Source organism: Sminthopsis crassicaudata, chromosome 2, assembly GCF_048593235.1.
Source record: "Sminthopsis crassicaudata isolate SCR6 chromosome 2, ASM4859323v1, whole genome shotgun sequence".
NCBI classification, from domain to species: Eukaryota; Metazoa; Chordata; class Mammalia; order Dasyuromorphia; family Dasyuridae; genus Sminthopsis; species Sminthopsis crassicaudata.
The window spans coordinates 407004909-407024165 of record NC_133618.1 but is presented as its reverse complement, the minus strand read 5'-3'; the positions used below and the strand labels follow the sequence as shown (position 1 = coordinate 407024165).

General features: G+C 35.3%; 1 protein-coding gene across 1 annotated transcript in view; it reads left to right on the top strand.

Moving 5' to 3' along the window:
* Nucleotides 1–19257, top strand: part of ADAM19 (ADAM metallopeptidase domain 19) — a 123712-nt gene that overhangs the window by 17347 nt on the left and 87108 nt on the right. The window contains exon 3 of the mRNA XM_074291925.1: nucleotides 2822–2892. Within this exon, the coding sequence (XP_074148026.1) occupies nucleotides 2822–2892 (71 nt within the window). The remainder of the gene's footprint in view (nucleotides 1–2821; nucleotides 2893–19257) is intronic.

Here is a 19257-nt window from a genome sequence, read left to right as displayed (position 1 = left end):
GCATCATAGTGATCATTAGGATGATTACTCAAGGTGTTTTATGGATTCGAGAGGGGATAGACTGAAGGAATATGGCCATTAAAGAAGTTATTGAAGTTGTTTAGTTGGAAAGAGATGATTGCTTGAACTAGTATAGCTACAGAGTAGGTAGAAAAGTGACCCAAATGAGTCAGATTTGCCATACTGGGCTGAGATAATGGCACTGAGACACATGTTGTTGGGAGGTACAATCATTAATTATTCCATTATTGCCTCTTGTGTAAAATATGGTTTAATTTTCTTTCTACAACATTTATATTTTACATTTTTCTGATTAACTGAATAATATGCATGTAAATAAAGATATAAAATATATTTAGAATAATATATGGTAAAAGGCTCCTCACCCCTTATTTGCTCCTTGTAACTATAGTTTGAGTTTTTTAGCTACTTCTGAACTTGGCACAGTAGAAAGAGTGATAGGTTGATTCAGTACTGGGTACTTGAACCATATAAACAAATCACTAGCTCCAAATTATGATGATTAACCTCCTAGTTCTCCCAAGGTTTGCTCTTTCCTCCTTGCACACTATTCTTGAATACCCTTGTTAGATTATTCCTCCTGATACAAAGATTGCTTATTTCCCTCATCTGTTTAAAGATAGTAATTCTCTCTTTCCTTACTAGATAAAGTCTGAGTTCCTTTAATTGACATTCAAACCCCTTCACAACCCACCATCAAACTGTCTCCTCTTCTGTCTGAGATTTTTACTTGCATAGTCTCTGAGCTCCAGCTAAACCTGACAGCTCTTTGCCTCTCCCAAAAAGCTTTTTGCTTACACTGCTTCCTATGTCTGGGACGCTTGCTTTTCCTCTTCTTTCTTTCCTGTTAAATTCCTGCCTAACTTTTAAAATTCAGCTTGAATGTCATTTTCTCCAAGAATCCTCTTCTGATCTTCCTCCATACTCCCCTAGTTTGTTAATCACTCTCCTCCTCAGGCTTTACAGAGGATACTGTTTAGCAATTCTCATTGCATTTATATCATATTGTAGACCATATATAATGTGTATAATATTCCTTCATTCTAAATGTCTTTGGCCAGTGACCAATGACTGTGTGTGTGCCAGAAGAGTATCTCTTTCATGTCTCTGCATAGAGTAGTTTTTATTAAATTATTATACTCTGCATTATATTATATATTATATTATATATAGTATTATACTCTGCATAGAGTAGTTTTTATTAAGTGTTGTATTATACCTTATCATAGGATTATTATGAAATTCATCTGATACAGTGTAAATGAGACTCTTTACAGCCCAGAAAGTATATAATTATTTATAAAAACAATTGTCATAAAATGCCAGTTCAGCTACGAATACTATATTCATAATTATTACTAATACCTAACAGTGTTCACATAAGACATTAAATTGATATTAGCTAATAATAATATTTTATTTGTAATTATGATTAATAGTAACTACTACTGACTGAAAATTTTATGGCTAATAGACTTGAGATGGAAAATGCTATCCACATCCACAACTAAAGAGAGAACTATGGAGACTGAATGTGGATTGAAATATACTATTTTCATTCTTTTATTTGTTTGATTTTTCTTTCTCATGATTTTCCTCTTTTGTTCTGATTTTTTCTTTTACAACATGAATAATATGGAAATGTTGTTTATTCTTCATTCTCTAAGAGGACCATGACATGCAAATGAATTGGATTTAAGTGAGGAAGGGTTATATAAAGTCACTTTCTTTTCCAGAGCCATCTAGGTCCAGTGGCAAGATAATGATTGTATATGTGTAATATTTATCAGATTCCTTGCAGTCTTAGGCAGGGAGAAGGTAGAGGGAGGGAGAAAATTATTTTTCTCTATAAATTATTTTTGTAACAACATCTTATGAAAATGAATGTTGAAAACTATCTTTATATGTAACTAAAGAAATAAAATACTATTGAAATTATTTTTAAAAAAAGAAATTTTTATGGTTACAAAGAGCTTTCATTATATCACATAAGCCTTATAATAACTCCATGAGGAAGGAAGGTATAATACAATACTTTGTGACCCTTATAAGTCACTCAAGCCCATTTGCCTCAGTTTCCTCATTTATAAAATTAAACTGAAGAAGGAAATGACAAACCATTACTGCATCTTTGCTAAGAAAATCTCTAAAGAGGTCATGGAGAATCAGATATGACTAAAAATGTTTTAACAAGAACAACAAACATTAACCATAGTACTTAGAATCATAGAATTGTGGAATCCTCACTGGCATTCATTAAATACCTACTATGTAGGTGTTTCATAGATGGTGATAGAGATAGAGATACAAAGCTTAGATAAGACATGATTTTATTTCTCATTAGCACTGAAGCCTCTTTACTAATTATTAATTAATTATTCCTAATAATTATAAGAACAGCAATATTCCAGTTGAGTGCAAAAATGTGTTGCAGCCAAATGAGGGATTTAGCTTTCTTTGTCCTCAGCAACATCTTTGTCTTTGCTGTTCAGTACAATAAAACTGGCCTCTTCTCTAACATTTTTCCTTGACAGTTCTGGTCCCCAGTGTACTTCCATGGTTCTGGCTTTTGTTTGACTGAATTTCTGTTTTATGTTTCCTTTGTCCTTCAGGAAAAGGTGGTTAGAAGGCTCTGGTGGTTGTTTGTTTGGGCTGCTTTTTATTAAGGAAGTTTGGTCAGCGAACTGTCCTGTCTTGCTATCACTTGGTGTTGAACCTCTGTGCTCAGCCCTGCTTTGCACATCTGTGGGACCCAGGCCCTTTTCTCAGGGAACTGACATTCTTTCTTTATTGTTTTCAGCATCCCCTCAAAGCTGAACTCAGGATAATCGCAGAAGGAAAAGACCTCATCTTGGATCTGGAGAAGAATGAGTAAGTGGATTACCACAATGTCTAGGAAATGAACCAATTAACTTTTGCAACCCTGTGTGTCAAGTAGAGGAAGCAGGTGTTGCTGTTTTAAATGGATATAGCTAGTTCACAGCAAGAATTCACAGTTTCATTGAGAAAGCAGGTTGGAGTAGTAAGACATGAGTTCCTAGTTATCTCAATTCTACTACAGTAGAAAGGGGCACTAACTTTGAAATTAGACCAAGTTCCAGTTCCGTCTCTGATACTTGTATATGCTCACGACTGCAGAGTGAGTTCTTTATCTGTAAAATAAAAGTACTCAAGGAGTCTCTGTAGCCCAAGGAAGCTCTGTGGAAAATAGGCTGGATTTGGAGTCAGAGGAACTGGATTCAAAATCCCAGCTTTGGCAAGTCACTTTATCAATTTAAGCTTCAGTTTCCTGAGATTATACTAAATTGCCTCTTGTAATTCTAGGTTTATGCGTGATGAACCTATGAACTAGATTGAAGGTGGTGTCCTTTGAGATGCTATAAAACTTCTGAGTGTGACAAGAATCAGATAAAAATGTAATTGGGAAATATTTAATAAAATACATAAAAATACAATACAACATAAATAATGTTAATTTGTGATTCAAAATCAATATGTGGCCAATTTGTTACTATTTGAGTTTGATGCCACAGAATTAGATGGTCCCCAAGACCCTAAATATTATGGTGCATGCTTACTATATTACTTAGGGATTCTTTTTTTTTTTTTTTTTTTTTTTTTTTTTTTAGTTTTGGGATTCCTTAGAATTTTTGATAGCCCTCTTGGAAAAGATTGCAAGACCCCAGCTATAGCCAAGCTCCAACCTACCATGCAGCAGGAAACAAAGGAGATTGTGAAAACCAATAGAGTTGAGCAGAGGCCAGCAAGGCATGTGCTGGGATTTGAATCTAGGGACCTGGCTTTTCTGTGTTCTGTAACAGCACTCTCTACTTAAACAAAGGGATTGGATTCTTCTGATAGTGGCTCAGTCAGCAGTCTGGAGGTCACATTTGCTCTGTGCTCATCTGTCTACCTAATGCCATTGATTTTTGGGTGGTGGTCTGGCCTGGGAATGTTTATGTATTGATTTCCCATCTGGTCTTAGAATATCTTGATTCAGGTTGTTGTGTTGGTGAGCAGAAATATTCTGCCTTAATAAATTCCCCAAGGGTAGTGGGAGAGCAATCCCTGACCAGGTGATCTCCGTTTCTCTTTCAACAAGAATTCTACCAAATGAACCAGGCTTCATTCTGACATGTAAACATAGCTGATAAGACTGCATGGCTTGGAGAGCTGCCTGTTTCTTCTTGGCAGCTCCCTGAGCCCACTGAAAGCAGATGAGTAATCAAATCAGATGCTTCCAAGAAAGGGATGGATGAGGATCTTTCCATATTCAGCATGATGAGAATTGTTGCTAGAGTCTAGTAGCAAGGGAAAAATGAATTATTCCTAATTTGGGCTTTTCTATGCTTTTAAGAGGAAAGAGAAGAATGTCTGAGACAAGGTAGAAGTTATTTAGCAGTGGGCATGAATATAGCAGGATGAGGAAAATCATGGAGACAAATGGAGGCTACCTTATTGCACCACAGAATTTCAAAATTAAATGGGACCTCAGAGGCCAGGCAGAGTCTGTTTTACCTGAGTTGAAATCATCTCTACAACTTCTCACCCACATTACTGCAATATCCTCACTTGGTTTCCCTGGCCTAAGACTCTACTCCAGTTCATTCTTCTGCCATCAAAGTGAGTATACTTAAGTGCAAATCCAACTGCCTCACTCCCTATTCGGTAAAATTTAGTTGTTTTACTTTTGCCTCTGTTGTATTTTAAAAGCTCTCCATGACATTACCCCAACTTATCTTTACCAACTTCATTCTACAATCCCTCCCATACCATATGATCCAGCCTAATTGGCCTTTTTCATTCATCAAGTTCCATTTCTATGCCTTTGCACTGCTTGTTCCTCATGTTTGAATGTATTCCTTCCTCACCTCTGCCTCACAGAATCCTTCTCTTCCTTTAAGAAGCAGCTCAAGCTTTAGTACCTCCAGTCTGATTTTGCTGATCTGTGATTTTAATTGTAAAGCATACCGATTTAATTCTAATCTCACATTTGATAGAAATGCAAATCCCTTCATAGAGATTTTTAAAAGTAAAAAGCCCTGTTTTAACAATTTCATCTGTAAAAATGGAAATGCTATGTCATTAAAAGTACTTACTGTACAATGAAAAAAAAAAGCTGCTTGAAAACTGTCTTCTGCATAAAAGCTTTCCTAATTTCTTCTAATACCCTCTCTCATTAACTCATGGTGTTGTTCAGTCATTTCTAATGCTATTTGGCTCTTTGTGGTTTTCATAGCAAAGATACAGAGTGATTTGTCATTTCCTCCTCCAAATCATTTTATAGATGAGGAAACTAAGGCAAACAAGGTTGAGTGACTTGCCCAGGGTCACACAGTGTCAGAGATCCAGATTTGGACTCAGCTTTTTCTGAATCCATTGCAACACTTAGTTGCACTATAAACTACCTTGTATTTAATGACTATTTAATTGCATTCATTCTTCTTATATTTATTCTGTATACATGTTTTCCCTATTTGAATAAAAATTCCTTAAGAGTAGGGAATTCTTTATTTGCCTTTCTTTCTCTAGTGCCTAGCATAGTGCCTTGAACATAATAGGTTCTCAATAAAATGCTTATGAATTAATGGGTTTATTTTATTATTTCATAAAACAGCCTGATCCATTGTGGATAGCTTATAGGAAAGTTTTTCCTATGTTATCTTCCTCTCCATGGCTGCCCATTGCCTCTAGTTCTGTTTTTTGAGGCCCAAATAAATATAATTTCTCTTCCACATCAATCAATTGATAAACATTTATTATGTTTATGTGCACTGGACATGACAGATTTTTAAACATATAAAGACATCCATCATGTCTAAGTCTTTTCCAAGTTAAAATCCCTTGTTCCTTCAGCTGATAGACAGATACATGGCAAAATCTCTAGTGACCCTTGGCACCCTAGTGGTTCATCTTTATTTGCCTCAAGTGTTAGGATATTTAGATGCATTTCTGAACACATTACTATAAATATAGTTTATTCTGAGTATTATGTCTCTTAATTCAGTCTAAGATTACATTAGATTGGTTTTTTCCTTGGTTTCCAATTCATATTATTGGTTTATAGAACTTGAAGATCACTCAGATGTTCTCCAAATGAACTATTAACCCAGATGATCTTGTATTTATGAAACTAATTTTTAGAAACCAAGTAAAGTACTTTACAATTATCTTTATTAAATTTAATCTTATTAGATATGACCCATTGTTTTAGCCTGTGGAAATATTTGTGTGGCTCACTTACCTAATGTTCTAGTTATACCTCTCAGTTTTGTATCATTTTCAGATCTGATTAATAGGTGTTACAATGGATAGAGTGCCAGTCCCAGAGACTGGAGAACCTGAGTTCAAGTTTGTCAAGCTATACTTGGATTTCCTTTCCTCTCTCACTCACTGTAGAAGATAATAATCGTTTTCTTTGTAAATTCCAAGTATTTCCATTTATTAATCAGGATTAGATGCAGAATAGCAGTTTCCTTCATTGCTTCTCCCAATTTTTTCTTGAAGAATAAAATTACCATTAAGATAAATTAAGAATTGGTCATCAGCATCAGCTTTTTGATTATCAGCACCAGGGAAAGAAGAGAGAAAGAAGGAAAGAGACATAGGAAGGTGAAATAGCTAAAAAAGTAAAATATCTTCCATAACTACAATATCAGAATTCTGTGCCGATTTCAAATCTATTTTCCAAATTCTTATTAATTTATTTTTTCTGTCCAGATTGTGACACTATCATTTATTTTATTCTCTTCATTAATCTTTACCCAAAGATTCCTCATCAGGGCTCTCCTTTTTAATCTATGAATTTATTCACATTTGTATATATTCTTATTTTTAAAAGAATCCTTATGAACTTAATAAACATCATTTTCATATCTAAAGAAGTGCTATGGGAAATGTAAATAATAATAGAAATTATAATAACAATAATTAACATTTATCTAATATTTTAAGATTTACAAAGCACTTTAGTTAGTCTCACTTCTCCAGGGTCACACAGCTGGTAATAAAAAGATTGTCTATGAACCTGCCAAGCCTTATTATGCATATTTTTAAAAAATAGTAACAAATTCAACATGGTAGTTCCAAAACTGTCCTCCTATTTTATTTTTACCCTCTTCCAACAAATATCCTTCTATTCTATTCTATGAATTAAAAAATGTTTTTTTAGCATTCGTCCTTTAAAAAAATTTCTTTTGTTTTCAACCCTGTTACTTTGCCTCTTTCTCTTAAGATCTCACTCCATTTACTATCCATAGTAGGTATATTTGTATGTAGGATTTTGATGCTATGTGTTATTTATGATTAGTTTTAAAGACCTCTCAATCAGATTTCCAAGACTAGTGAAACATGTATTTTATTGGACCTCATTAACTGTGCTCTATTTCTGGCAAGAGTTACTCATTTTTATATGTTGATATGTGGTACAGAAATCCAGATCCCCTCCTTGGTTATCACTTTCTGAATCAGTTTTTCACTTCTTAAATCTGCCTCTACCTTCCTCTATTCCCTCTATTGCCTTTTCCCCCTCTTCATTCAATATTTGTAATGAAAGTATCACTTGTGCTCCTAAGGTCTTCAGTTTCTCCTCAGGATTTTGCCATTCCTAACAATTCTTTCTAGGTTCTTTCTAATACTATAATTTTTCCCTTGGAAAATGCTTGCCATTAATGCTGATAACTCTCAGGAGGCCTTCTATTGCAAGCTGCTTATGTATCCTGAAAGGATAGTCAATCTTACTCATGCTTACGTCAGACTAATGCTTAGTTACCCTTATACTCTTCAGCAGTGAGACACCAAGCACTATCACTCATTTCTACTTCCTCTAGTATGATTATTTCTGAATGATTTGTCTATTCATGGCATCTATGCATCATATCATTAAATCTTAGTTTTGTTCCTCCTGAGGCAATTCATTTCTAATGTAGAAAAAAAAAATTCTATAGAAACTTACTCATCTACATTGTTTATTTTCATTTGTATCCTACTTTTCATGATCCCATTTTGAGTTTTCTTGGCACAGATATTAGTTTGCTATTTTTTTTCTCTAGTTCATTTTATAGATAAGAAAACTGAAGCAAACAGGGTTAAGTGATTTGCCCAGGGTCACACAGCTTATAAGAGACTGGATTGGAACTCATGAAGATGAGTCATCCTGATTCCAAATCCAGCTACCTTCCATCATACATATTCTACAATTACAAATGTTTTAGGCATCTTCTTTCTCCCTTCCTTCTTGGTGTTGCATTTTTTTCTTCCCCTCTCCATCCTGCCCAAGTAGGATTTTCCTTTGTTTCTTTATAATTTTTACTTACCCTTTGAAGAACTTTCTCTATTTTTCATAAGAATCCTCCTGACTAACCTGAGAGGTCTCAAGAGTTATCTACATTTGAGAAATCTATTGTCCCAGTCATTATTTTTCATTTTTTCCCTCCTTTGTTCACATAAAGTTGTTACTTGTCACTAATGCCCAAACTCTACAATTTAGTATATATTTCTCCTTTTCCTTCTACAGTTGTTTTAACCTAGGTGCTCAGGTTTTAATGTTGGCAGCTCTTGTGACTCACTGGGGAAAGAAATGGCCAACCACTTCAGTATCATTACCAAGAAAACAGAGCCACAGAAAACTTGGACATGATTAAAATGACTAAACAACAACTTGTAGCTAACTAGCAATAAAAAGAAGATTGTCCATGAATCTGCCAAGTCCTATTATGCATATTTTAAAAAATAGTAATGAATTCAACATGGTAGTTCCAAAACTATTCTCCTATTCTATTTTTACTCCTCTTCCAATATCCTTCTACTCTGTCAGCCATGCTGGGGCTTCTTAGCAGCTTAGTTTATTTGCAGAATGTTTACCACTTTTTCCTCACCAAGGAGAACCAGCCTATTCACCTTCTTTTGTTCATTATTTAGCAGATGTCCCCCTCAATTCCCTAGTTTAAATAGAAGCTAATTTTGCTGCATCCACTTTGCATCCATCTGTACCTCTTTTCTCTTTTCTAATCAGATAGCTCCATTTTGCATCTTTTCTGCCTCAACTTCCTTGTCCCCCAAAGTCATTTTGTCTATTCCTCTGCTTCTAAGTGGCACTACTCCCACTCTACTCCTAGAAAGCTATAGATCTTCCTCTTTTCATATTAATCTATAGCCAGAGCCTTTATAACTCTAGGGCAAAACTTTCCTCATTTGCAAAGTGAGAGGGATGTTGTCAGATATATTAACCTTTTTCTTTTTTTAACTTACTGTTTTGTTCTGTTAAGAGGGATAGTCTAATTCTGCGGTGAGGATATTCAGAAATAATTGTGATATAAAAATGCAAGGCATTGATTATCTTTTTAAAGGGTTTGGTGAAGCTGACTTTCTCATCAGCTCTAGAACTCTGTAGCTCTGAATCCTGGGATCCATTATTTCCATGTTCTGGTGTGGGAAACTCTCTTTTGACTGTCAACATTCCTTTGACAGATATTTATGATCTGCCTATCCTATGCCATGGTTTTGTTCTAAGTATTATGAAAGACATGAATAATAATAATGGGAGTAGGAAGAGGAATAAAAATAATAAATAACATAGCACTTTCAGGTTTCCAAAGCACTTTACATGTATTATTATCTTATTTTATCCATACCACAATGTGAAATAGTTGTTGTTATTATTCCTTTTTTTATAATAGTGAGAACCTGAGGCTGAGAGATTTTAAATGAGTTACCCAGGGTCACATATCTAGAAATTGACTGAGATGGGATTTGAACTCAGGTGCTGTGGACTCCAAGTCCAGTGCTTTGTCCATTACAGAAATTTCCTAAAAAGACTGATGATTTCTTACCTTCATAGGATTTAAATTATGGTAAGAGATACAGCAAATAACTATGGTTATTTATAAAGAATGAGAAAAGTACAATGTACTGTGTTAGTTCAGCTGGTGCTCTTTTGAGAAATAACTGGACAGAATGTTTTCTCCCATTTTTTGATGGCTTCATCCTCCACTAACATCTTCTGATTCCCTATCATGATGTTGAGATTGTTCTAATTTTAGGAAAACAGTGCCTCCTAAGTCTTAAAAAAAATCTTAAAGAAGAAATATAGGCCTAGTGAGAGATTGTTTATCAGTCTTTTGAGGATCAGCCTAGCAAGGTTGAAGAGATTTATCACAAGAAGGTTGACAACTTCAAAAACTTTCTTGGATGATAGTTATTCATGAAAATCATTTCTTTAGTGGTAGAAGGGGTACCTACATGAAATTTGCCCAATGAAATCATGGAGGATTGTAATTTCATGATTTTATCCAATGAATTTATGGAGGATTATGATAATTCCAATAAACTTGATTTTTCAGTCTGAATGGGAGAAAGTAATGTTTCTCATTGTCCCTCTGAACATTATTTTGAGATTTCTTTTTCTTTTATTATCTTTTTAAAATAGAATTTATTTTGAAGTTAAAGTTGGAAAGATTCTTTCCCCAAAGTAGACTGGATAGACTATAATTCTAGAGTGCTAAATAGGGTTTCCAGGTTCTCAAACAATCATTATTCCTTTTTCTCTTAGAAAAGTTCTCAGAGATCTCCCTGCAGACATAGGTCCCATAATTATTTTTGGAGGCTTTTGTTTTTTTTATGGCAATCAGTAAAATGACAGAAAAAGAAGCATTTATTGAGCACCTATTGTATGCAGATTTTTTGTGCTCTGCATTGATGAGATATAATTTAGATAGGACACTATTTCTTCTCTTTCAGAGCCTTTGCACTGCCTGTATACCCTATGTCTGAATTGTTTTTCTGGTTTGTTTTTTTGGGGGGTGATGGCTTATTCCTACAATATAACACTTAGAATTCTTTGGCTAATTCCCATTCATATTCTTCTTCTCACCTCTGCCTCATAGAATTTCTAAGTTTCCTTCAAAACTAATCTCAAGCATCACTTTCTATGTGATGTCTTTCTTGAGTTCCACCCTATCCCAGTTACTTAAATCTTCACTCTCAAAATAAAACTGCATTTATTTTGTATGTAGCTATAGACATGTCTACTCACAAAAATATAAACATCTTGAGGGAAGGAACTGTTTTACTTTTATCTTGATATTCTCAGTGCCTGGGCACACAGTAGATGCTCAATACATTCTTTTGATCTATTCTTGATATTGATGAGAGAAAGACAAAACAAAGAACAATGTTGAGCATGTTGTTTGCTGTATTCCCCTAGTTGACAGAAGTCAGGCTTCTTAACAGCAATGAAAACATCAGGGGCATCTAGGGTGGCGCAGTGGATAGAGCACCAGTCCTGAATTCAGGAGGACCCGAGTTCAAATGTGATCTCAGACACGTCCTAGCTGTGTGACCCTGGGCAAATCACTTAACCCCAGCCTCAGGGAAAAAAAAAAAAAAGAAATGAAAGCAACAAAGTTGAGCACCATGACTTCACCTGGTTCCCCTTTGGGAATAGTTTCTTGCAATTTTGTTCTGAATTTGGCTTTTTAGCTTTTAACATGTGTTAGAGAGAGGAATCCATAACACTCTTGAATAATTATTGTACTTGTTTACTAAAGTATTGCTAATATGTGATGTGTATACATGCAGATGCTGAAAAATCTGAGAAGAGATAATTTTATGATTAAAAATTGGTTTGTCACATTTTTCAATTATAGGGAAAAATAGATAATGTCTCTCAATATCAAATTGTAATCCTTTCAATTGTCCAATTTAAGGAATTTCTTAGTGTTTTCTTCTACTTATTCCCCTGTTGTCCTGAGAATCACAGAATCTCAGAGTTAGAAGAGACTTTAGAAGGTACTTCAGTTCCATTCACACCTGACCAAAAATTCTCTCTATAACATACCTTATTTGTTAGGCATCATTTGCTTGAAGACCTCTGGTGAGGAAAAATTAGCTCCATTACCAAGGATGCCCATTTCCTTTTGCACATTTTTTATTTCATGATTTTTTTCTTATTGTCAAACTGATAATATTTTCTCTTCACTTGGCCCTAATTCTTCTAATTCTGACTTTAGGACAAGCAGAAACAAGACTAGTTCTTCCACGTAATAATACTTCAAATATCTGAGGAAAGCTATTATCTTGCTCTTCCTCAAGGCTTCTTTTCATCAGACTAAATATTTCTACTTCTCTCAAAAGGGAATACATTTATACTATAGTTCTTTTGCCATTCTGGTTACGTTCCAAAGAACATGATTCATTTTGTCAATGGTTTTCGTTATATGTGGTGTCCAAACCTGCATGTGATATTCTAACTGTGGTCTGACTAGGACCGATTACAGGATACATTCATCATTGTGGATACTACCCCTCTTGTGAGCATGCATAATGTTACATTAGTGGGTTTTGTTTCTACATTATAAATATGACTTATATTGATTTGTAGCCCACTGAAAAGAAGCAGGGATGATATTTGAACTCTGATATTCTGACTTTGGATACTCCCCTTCCCCCCCCCCCTTTTTGTACTATTTCATATAAGATTTAAGGATTGATATTTTTAATAAGAAGGAGAGAAATTAAATGGGAAGAAAAGAAAACTTACTCAGAATTAGATATTGGGAAATACATAAGAGCATAATCAAATAAAATAATATTTGTAAAGTATAGAGGGCTGAAACTCTGGAGAAGTATACTTGAAACAAGGTGATAAGCTAATTGGTTCTCTAGTTCATATATATACTTAGTACTTAGTATGGTGATGTAATGGTTCTCTAGTCCACACATAATCTGCTATAATGATGTAATTACAATAAGGTGTATATAAGGGCTAAGAAGGACTAGAAGATAGACATTCTATCTTTGATATGCTCCTGGTGGTTCTCCTGCCTCCTGCACTAAGATCAAGACTGGACAAGAATAAAGAAAATAGACTCTATTCTTAACTATTCTTATGGTATTTATCCTGCTGAGACCAAAGCCTGTCCAAAGGACCTCCAGAAAGCTAGCCCGAACATTACAGTAAAGTGCTTAACATAGTGCTTAGCATATAGTGCTGTAATTTCTTTTCCCTTTTTCCCTTAAACACATACAAATCAAAATAATATTCCCATACTATTTCATGATTTGCTTCCAAAGGTCTGACTTGATGGATCCTAGTATATGGAGCTTCTTCTTTAACTTCTTTGTCTACAATCCTTGTGTTGTTGTTCAATCATTTCAGCCATATCTGACTCTTCATGAGCTCATATGGGGTTTTCTTGGCAAAGATACTGGAGTGGTTTTGTCATTTTCTCTTCCAGGTTATTTTACAGATGAGGAAACAGGGTTGAGTAATTTGCCAGGATCATGTAGCTTGTAAGTGTTTGAGACCAGATTTAAACTCAAGTTTTCCTGTCTCCAAGCCCAATATTCTATCCATTGAATCACCTAGATTCCCAGTCCCTGTACCTAATACTTATTACCACTTTGTAGGTTTCTTCTACCCACTACCAACTAATGAATTAGAAGCAAACTTAGAAATAACTACCCAAGTGTAATGAGGAGCAGAGCCAGAACTGAACTTGAATCTATTCAGAGCATTCTTCATTCTATTATTCTAAAGCCTTATCTTTACAAAATTGTTTTTGAAGACTGTAACTCTATCTTAGAAAACTTTTGTATCTCCCATCTCATCTAGCACTATACCTTGTATTTAGCAGGAACTCAATACATATTTGTTGAATGAAGGAAAATACATGAAGCTTCTTTGAATATCTGTTCTATTTTCTCTCCACATTCCTAACTTCTCCTGGACCATGTGTTATTATTCTCAGGCCGCGTCACTATTTATATCTCCTTATGTGCAAATTCCACTAAAGTGCTATTTCCTTGCTGTTCTGGTGACTCATTGATAATTGATTTTGAGTAGGTATTCTAGATCATAAGACCATAGATTTATAGCTGGAGAATAACAAGAAACTTGCCTCAGGTCATACAGTTGGTAAAGTAACAGAATCAAGATTCAAGCCTTTGGACTCCAAGTTAAAGCATTCCATTAGCCTATATGGCCCCTGGAGAATGAAAAGGGCCAGATTCTGCATGGTCACATTTTCTGTTTCCTTCTGCTTTGCCAGACAGGGTCCAAGAAGCTTTACCTTCAACAAGTATGAGATTTGAATTACATTCCAGGGTTCTAATAGAGGAATAGATGTGATTACTGACTTCCAATCAGTTCTCTTTTGAAATATCAGTGGGATGGCAGAAGATCTTTGGGACTAGAATCAAGGGAAAATATCTTAAAAGAAGGAAAATGGATGAGTTATGCAAATTGCAGACTGGTGAACTTGACTTTGCTTCTTGAAAAAAATTCAAGACTTTATTAAAAGGAGTGATTTCTGGACATTCAGAAGGAGAAACAGTGATTACTAAAAGCCAGCATGGCCTCATTAAGGACAAATCACATAATTAATCTCATTCCCTTTTTTGTATAGCATTATTAGTCTTGAGGGACTATGGCAGATATCTAGATTTCAGCAAAATATTTGACAGTTTTTTTTGCCTTCCTCATGCCATTACTCATCCCATATCCATTCAGTTGCCAAATGTTGCCTTTTCCAAATTGATTTTATCTCTAATTATATCTATCTATCTATCTATCTATCATATATATGTATATCTTTTGTATCCATTGTGTCTCTTTTATATCCATATCTATCTATTATATCTTCTTTGTATTCATTGTATCTCATATATATATTCTTTGTATTCATTGTATCTCATATATATATTCTTTGTATTCATTGTATCTCTCACATATAGAACTCCATTCTGTCTATTGGATCTCTCACATTTATATAAATATATATATATATCCTTTCTATTCATTGTATCTCTTATATAATTTTCCTCTACTTACACAGACACCCTCATCATCTTTTTCTTCAGACCCTCATCATTTTTTAATTGGACTATCATAATAGATTCCTAATTGGTCTCCTTGCTTGAAGTCCTCTAAATTTTAAGTGCTTTTACAAAAGATCTGATCATGTTACTTCCTTGTTCAGTAAATTCAAGTGGCTTTGAGGATCAAAAGAAATGTCTGTTTTTCATTTGGAGAGTATTCCATTTTGCAGACAGGCAGACAAAGTCTCAGAGAATGAATGGCTTATATATTTTGCAGAGCAAATAGGTTGAAATTAGAGTATATACTTTAAACTTCTCTAATCAAATTTTCTCATTTTATAGCTAAGGAAACCAAGGGCCAAAGAAATGAAGTGCCTTTTTCAAGATCTCACAGTATTTAGCAGAGTTTGGATTTGAATCCAGAGCCTCTGATTCCAAATCCAATATAGATCTCATGCTTCATTCTGAAGGTTCAAAACTGGAGAGAGTCAGTCTTTGTTGAATCACAGAATAGCCTATAAGTGCACAGTGATAGCTCACATTTTAGCCAGGCTTTAATGTTTACAAAGCACTTACTGTATCCTTTCTCATTTAGGTCTCATAACTGCCCTATAAGGTATCTACTATAGGTTTTATTATCTCCATTTTACAGATGAGGAAAGTGAGCTAAGACAGGGTAAATAACTTGCTCATAGTCATATAACTGGTTTCTGAGGCAAGATTTTCACCCAGGTCTTGGCTGACTCTTTTAAGTCCAGTACTTTCCATATGATAATACTCTTAAACTCTCAGAAATCTTTCCCAAGAAATCATCTTCTCTGTGTACATTGTGACTAAGAGGGAAACATTTTTAGAAATATTCTTCAGTCGCTTATTGTTCATTAATATTGCTCAAGCATACACTGAGTGCTGCTCTCTGTGACTCCAAGAAGACACTCTTCCAGCCAAGATGTATCATGATATAATGAAAAAAAGGATCATTCATTTCAGTTCGTTTCAGCTCAATAAACATTTAAGTGCCTACAATGTTCCAGGTATGGGCAGATAGGTGCTGTAATATAGAAAGCACTGGGCCTGAAGTGAGGAAAATTCTTTTTTCATGAGTTCAAATCTGGCCTCAGATTCTGGAAGGAATTAGTGGAGCCTCCTTAGTATGCCAGTGAGATGCCTTTCCCATGCCTATCAAGACTTATATGAGCATTAGTATCCTTTTTTCAGCTTCAGATCTATGATTCTCTGACTTGTTAGTAGTTTTCAGATTCTTCCTCTATTCACCTCAGCGGTTTTTGGCCCTCCCTCTTTTCTTTTTTCCTTCTCTCCACCCCTTCCTTTTCCCCTTCCTACATACATTTCACTTGATTTCCTAGAACTTAAAAGTGGAATCAGAGGGAAATCCCCTGAGCTTGTTGCCAAATGTAATTCAAGATTGACCTGACAACCCAGTGCCCCAAAGAGAACTCGCTGTTGAAGAGACTGGCCCTCATGCCTTAAGTTGAGATGAGTGTAAGTATACAGCTTTGTAGTTTCCAAACAGATGGGGCATGGGATACCTGTTCTTCGTGCCTGAAATAACAACAGCCCCTCCTTTAAAAAAAACTAAACTGATAAGACATTAGGAATTCACTTTTTGGTCACAGTTTTATCTCATTTAGCAGGCTTGTAAAAACTGGGGGCTGGTGAGAAACCAAAAGCCAGAGCTTGCTATCTGGGCCTGAGCAGGAAGGATAGTCTAGATTTTCTTTTGTTCCTTTGATGTCTCTTCAGCCTGAAAATGAGGTCCTGTGAAAGAATAATGGAAGTAGACAACTTCCCCTGCTAGACTTAGTCAGATACTTTGTACTGCAGGGAAGGCTTGGTAGTCTTGAGAGTGGTCAGTGAATTTTTGTTGAATTTCAGTGGTTATGCTGGGGCTGGAATCAGGAAGATTTACATCAGGAAGACACTTGGTATTTGAGTGACCCTGGACAAATCACTTAACCCTGTTTGACTTCTTTTTCCTCATCTGTAAAATGAGCAAGAGAAGGAAATGGCAAACCATTCAATACCTTTGCCCAAGAAAACGCCAAATGGAATTACAGACAAATAACGGAACAATAACAAATTGCTTTTTGAACAAAAACTATTTTCCTTCTTAAGGCCCAAAGCAATGGGGAGTCTTTCTATTCTATTTCTCATTTGTCTTTGTGTGCCCAGGGTATAATATAGTGTCTGGCATATATCAGTCACTTAATAAATATTTGTTGATTGATTGACTGGTCTTTGTACTGCAGACATTCATTCTCTCACTAGTCCTGAACTTTGAAACCTTTACATTAGGAAGGCCTTTCAGACATTACATTTCACTGTATGGAATTAATCACTCAGGGTTACTTCCACATTACAATGAGGCACAGAAGGACCATGAAGCATGGTCATGATGTAAGAGTGATGGATCAGATTATACCACAATGAGTTGATTCTTTGAGTATTTATGGAAGTATATGAACAAGAATTACCCAAGATAGAAAGGAGTAGAATGGACTATAGTCTATTTTTGATGTAAGGAATAACCTTATGAATGAGATTATGGATTCATTGAACTCTGGCAGAGGATATATATAGGGAGATAAAAGATTCCATTTTTTGACTCATTTGATTCATGAAAATTCATTACCTTCCCATGGTGCCAGTTTATAAGACCTGTAAGTTGTAAATAACTGCAAGAATTCTGACTGTTGTTAAATTTTAGAAGCTCTGAAAGGCTTATCTTATCTTGCCTCTGGATCCAGATGACTCTGGATCTCCTTATCATGCTGCCTGTTATCATTTTCTCTTTTTTGAAACCTTGGACTCTGCTATGTTGTTTCCCAAATTTGATAAATAAGTTTTTGTTTTGCCAGGAATCAAGCCACCATACCACTTCATGGCCCTCTATATCATGCATTCCCTTTCCCCCTTTTCCAGTACCTTTTTATGTGTTGTCTTCACCTAATAGAATGTAAGCTCCATGAAGGAAGATACTGTCTTGATTACTTGTTGTTTCCTCTAATGTTTAGCACAGGGCCTGACACATACCCATAGTAGATGCTTAATGAAAACCAGGTGTTGGTAAAATCCATTGGGATTCAATTTTTATGCCTAAATCCAAATCACTCTAGCTTTCACTGCTCAGCCAGTAATAAGTCCCAGTCCAAGCTTTTCATTGTTTGGGTCAGAGAGAATATAAATATTCTTTTTGTTCTAGTCAAAAATCTTGAGAGTTTTTCCCTCCAAGATTGATTTTTATTTTTAGAGAAGGTAAAAGAGGATATTTTTTGCCTCATTTCTTACACTGATTAGACATTGCCTTAGACAACAAACTGAGATCTGTTGAAGACCAGTCTCCCATTTCATGCAGGGTCATCTCCAGTTGTCTTGATCTATATCTCACCACTGGATCTAGATGGTTTTGGAGGGGAAAGTAAGGTAGGTAATCTTGCCTAGCTCTCCCTCACTAAAATCCAATTCACTTGCATGTCATGGTATCACTTCCTTGATGTCATGATCATCTTCAAGAATGAAAGACAAATAGCAACCAATAACAAAAACAACAGATTTAGTACTGGAATGGACTTTAGAGAATGGATTTTATTTATTTAAGGTAATCTACTCCAAACCTTTCGTTTTATAGAGAAGAAAATGAAGGTGATTTGCCCAAGTTGAGACAAGTTGAGTTAAGCTAGCAAGAACCAAGACTCAAACCCAAATCTCTTAGTTACCAGCCCAGTATTTTCTTTGGCTATATTACATATTGGGATATGCATCATACCTGTGCCATACTAGCAAGGTTGGGGTATGCTGGTGTTTCTCTCCATGGTTCAGTCCCCAGAAGGGCCACAGATAATGCCTTCTAGCACTATGGAGGGAAGAAAGAGGAAATGGTATAGGAAAATTCTAGGCCAGACAAATTGAAGGATCATGCAACTCTGAAAATTTACCCTCCCTTGACTGCTTTTAGTCAGAGTGTTAAACCATATTTATACTTCTCCCAGAAGATATTTTGATTTTGAGAAAATAAGATTTACTCTTTCCAGATTTAGAACCAATGACTCATGCAGCCTTTTGGAGACACCTTGAAACCTAAATGAGATGAATGAGGGCATGCTCATGAAAACTTGTAACCCTTGTTCCTTACTAAGCTGATGTACACAAAATGCAATCCATTTTCCTTGTGGATATAGTAGAAACTTCTTGCATTTTTCATTATTTCATTCTCTATAGTATATTTGCACCTTTAGACAAAAAAATCAGGAAGTTAAGTCTGTGCTTAGGTAACTCATGTTACTTTGCACTCTCATGGAAAGACCTGAAGTCAGAAAATTTAGATTTAAATCCTTTGTGACCTTGAACAAGGTTGCTTAGAACCTACCTCTCTTGGCTCTGTTTTTTCCACTATAAAAT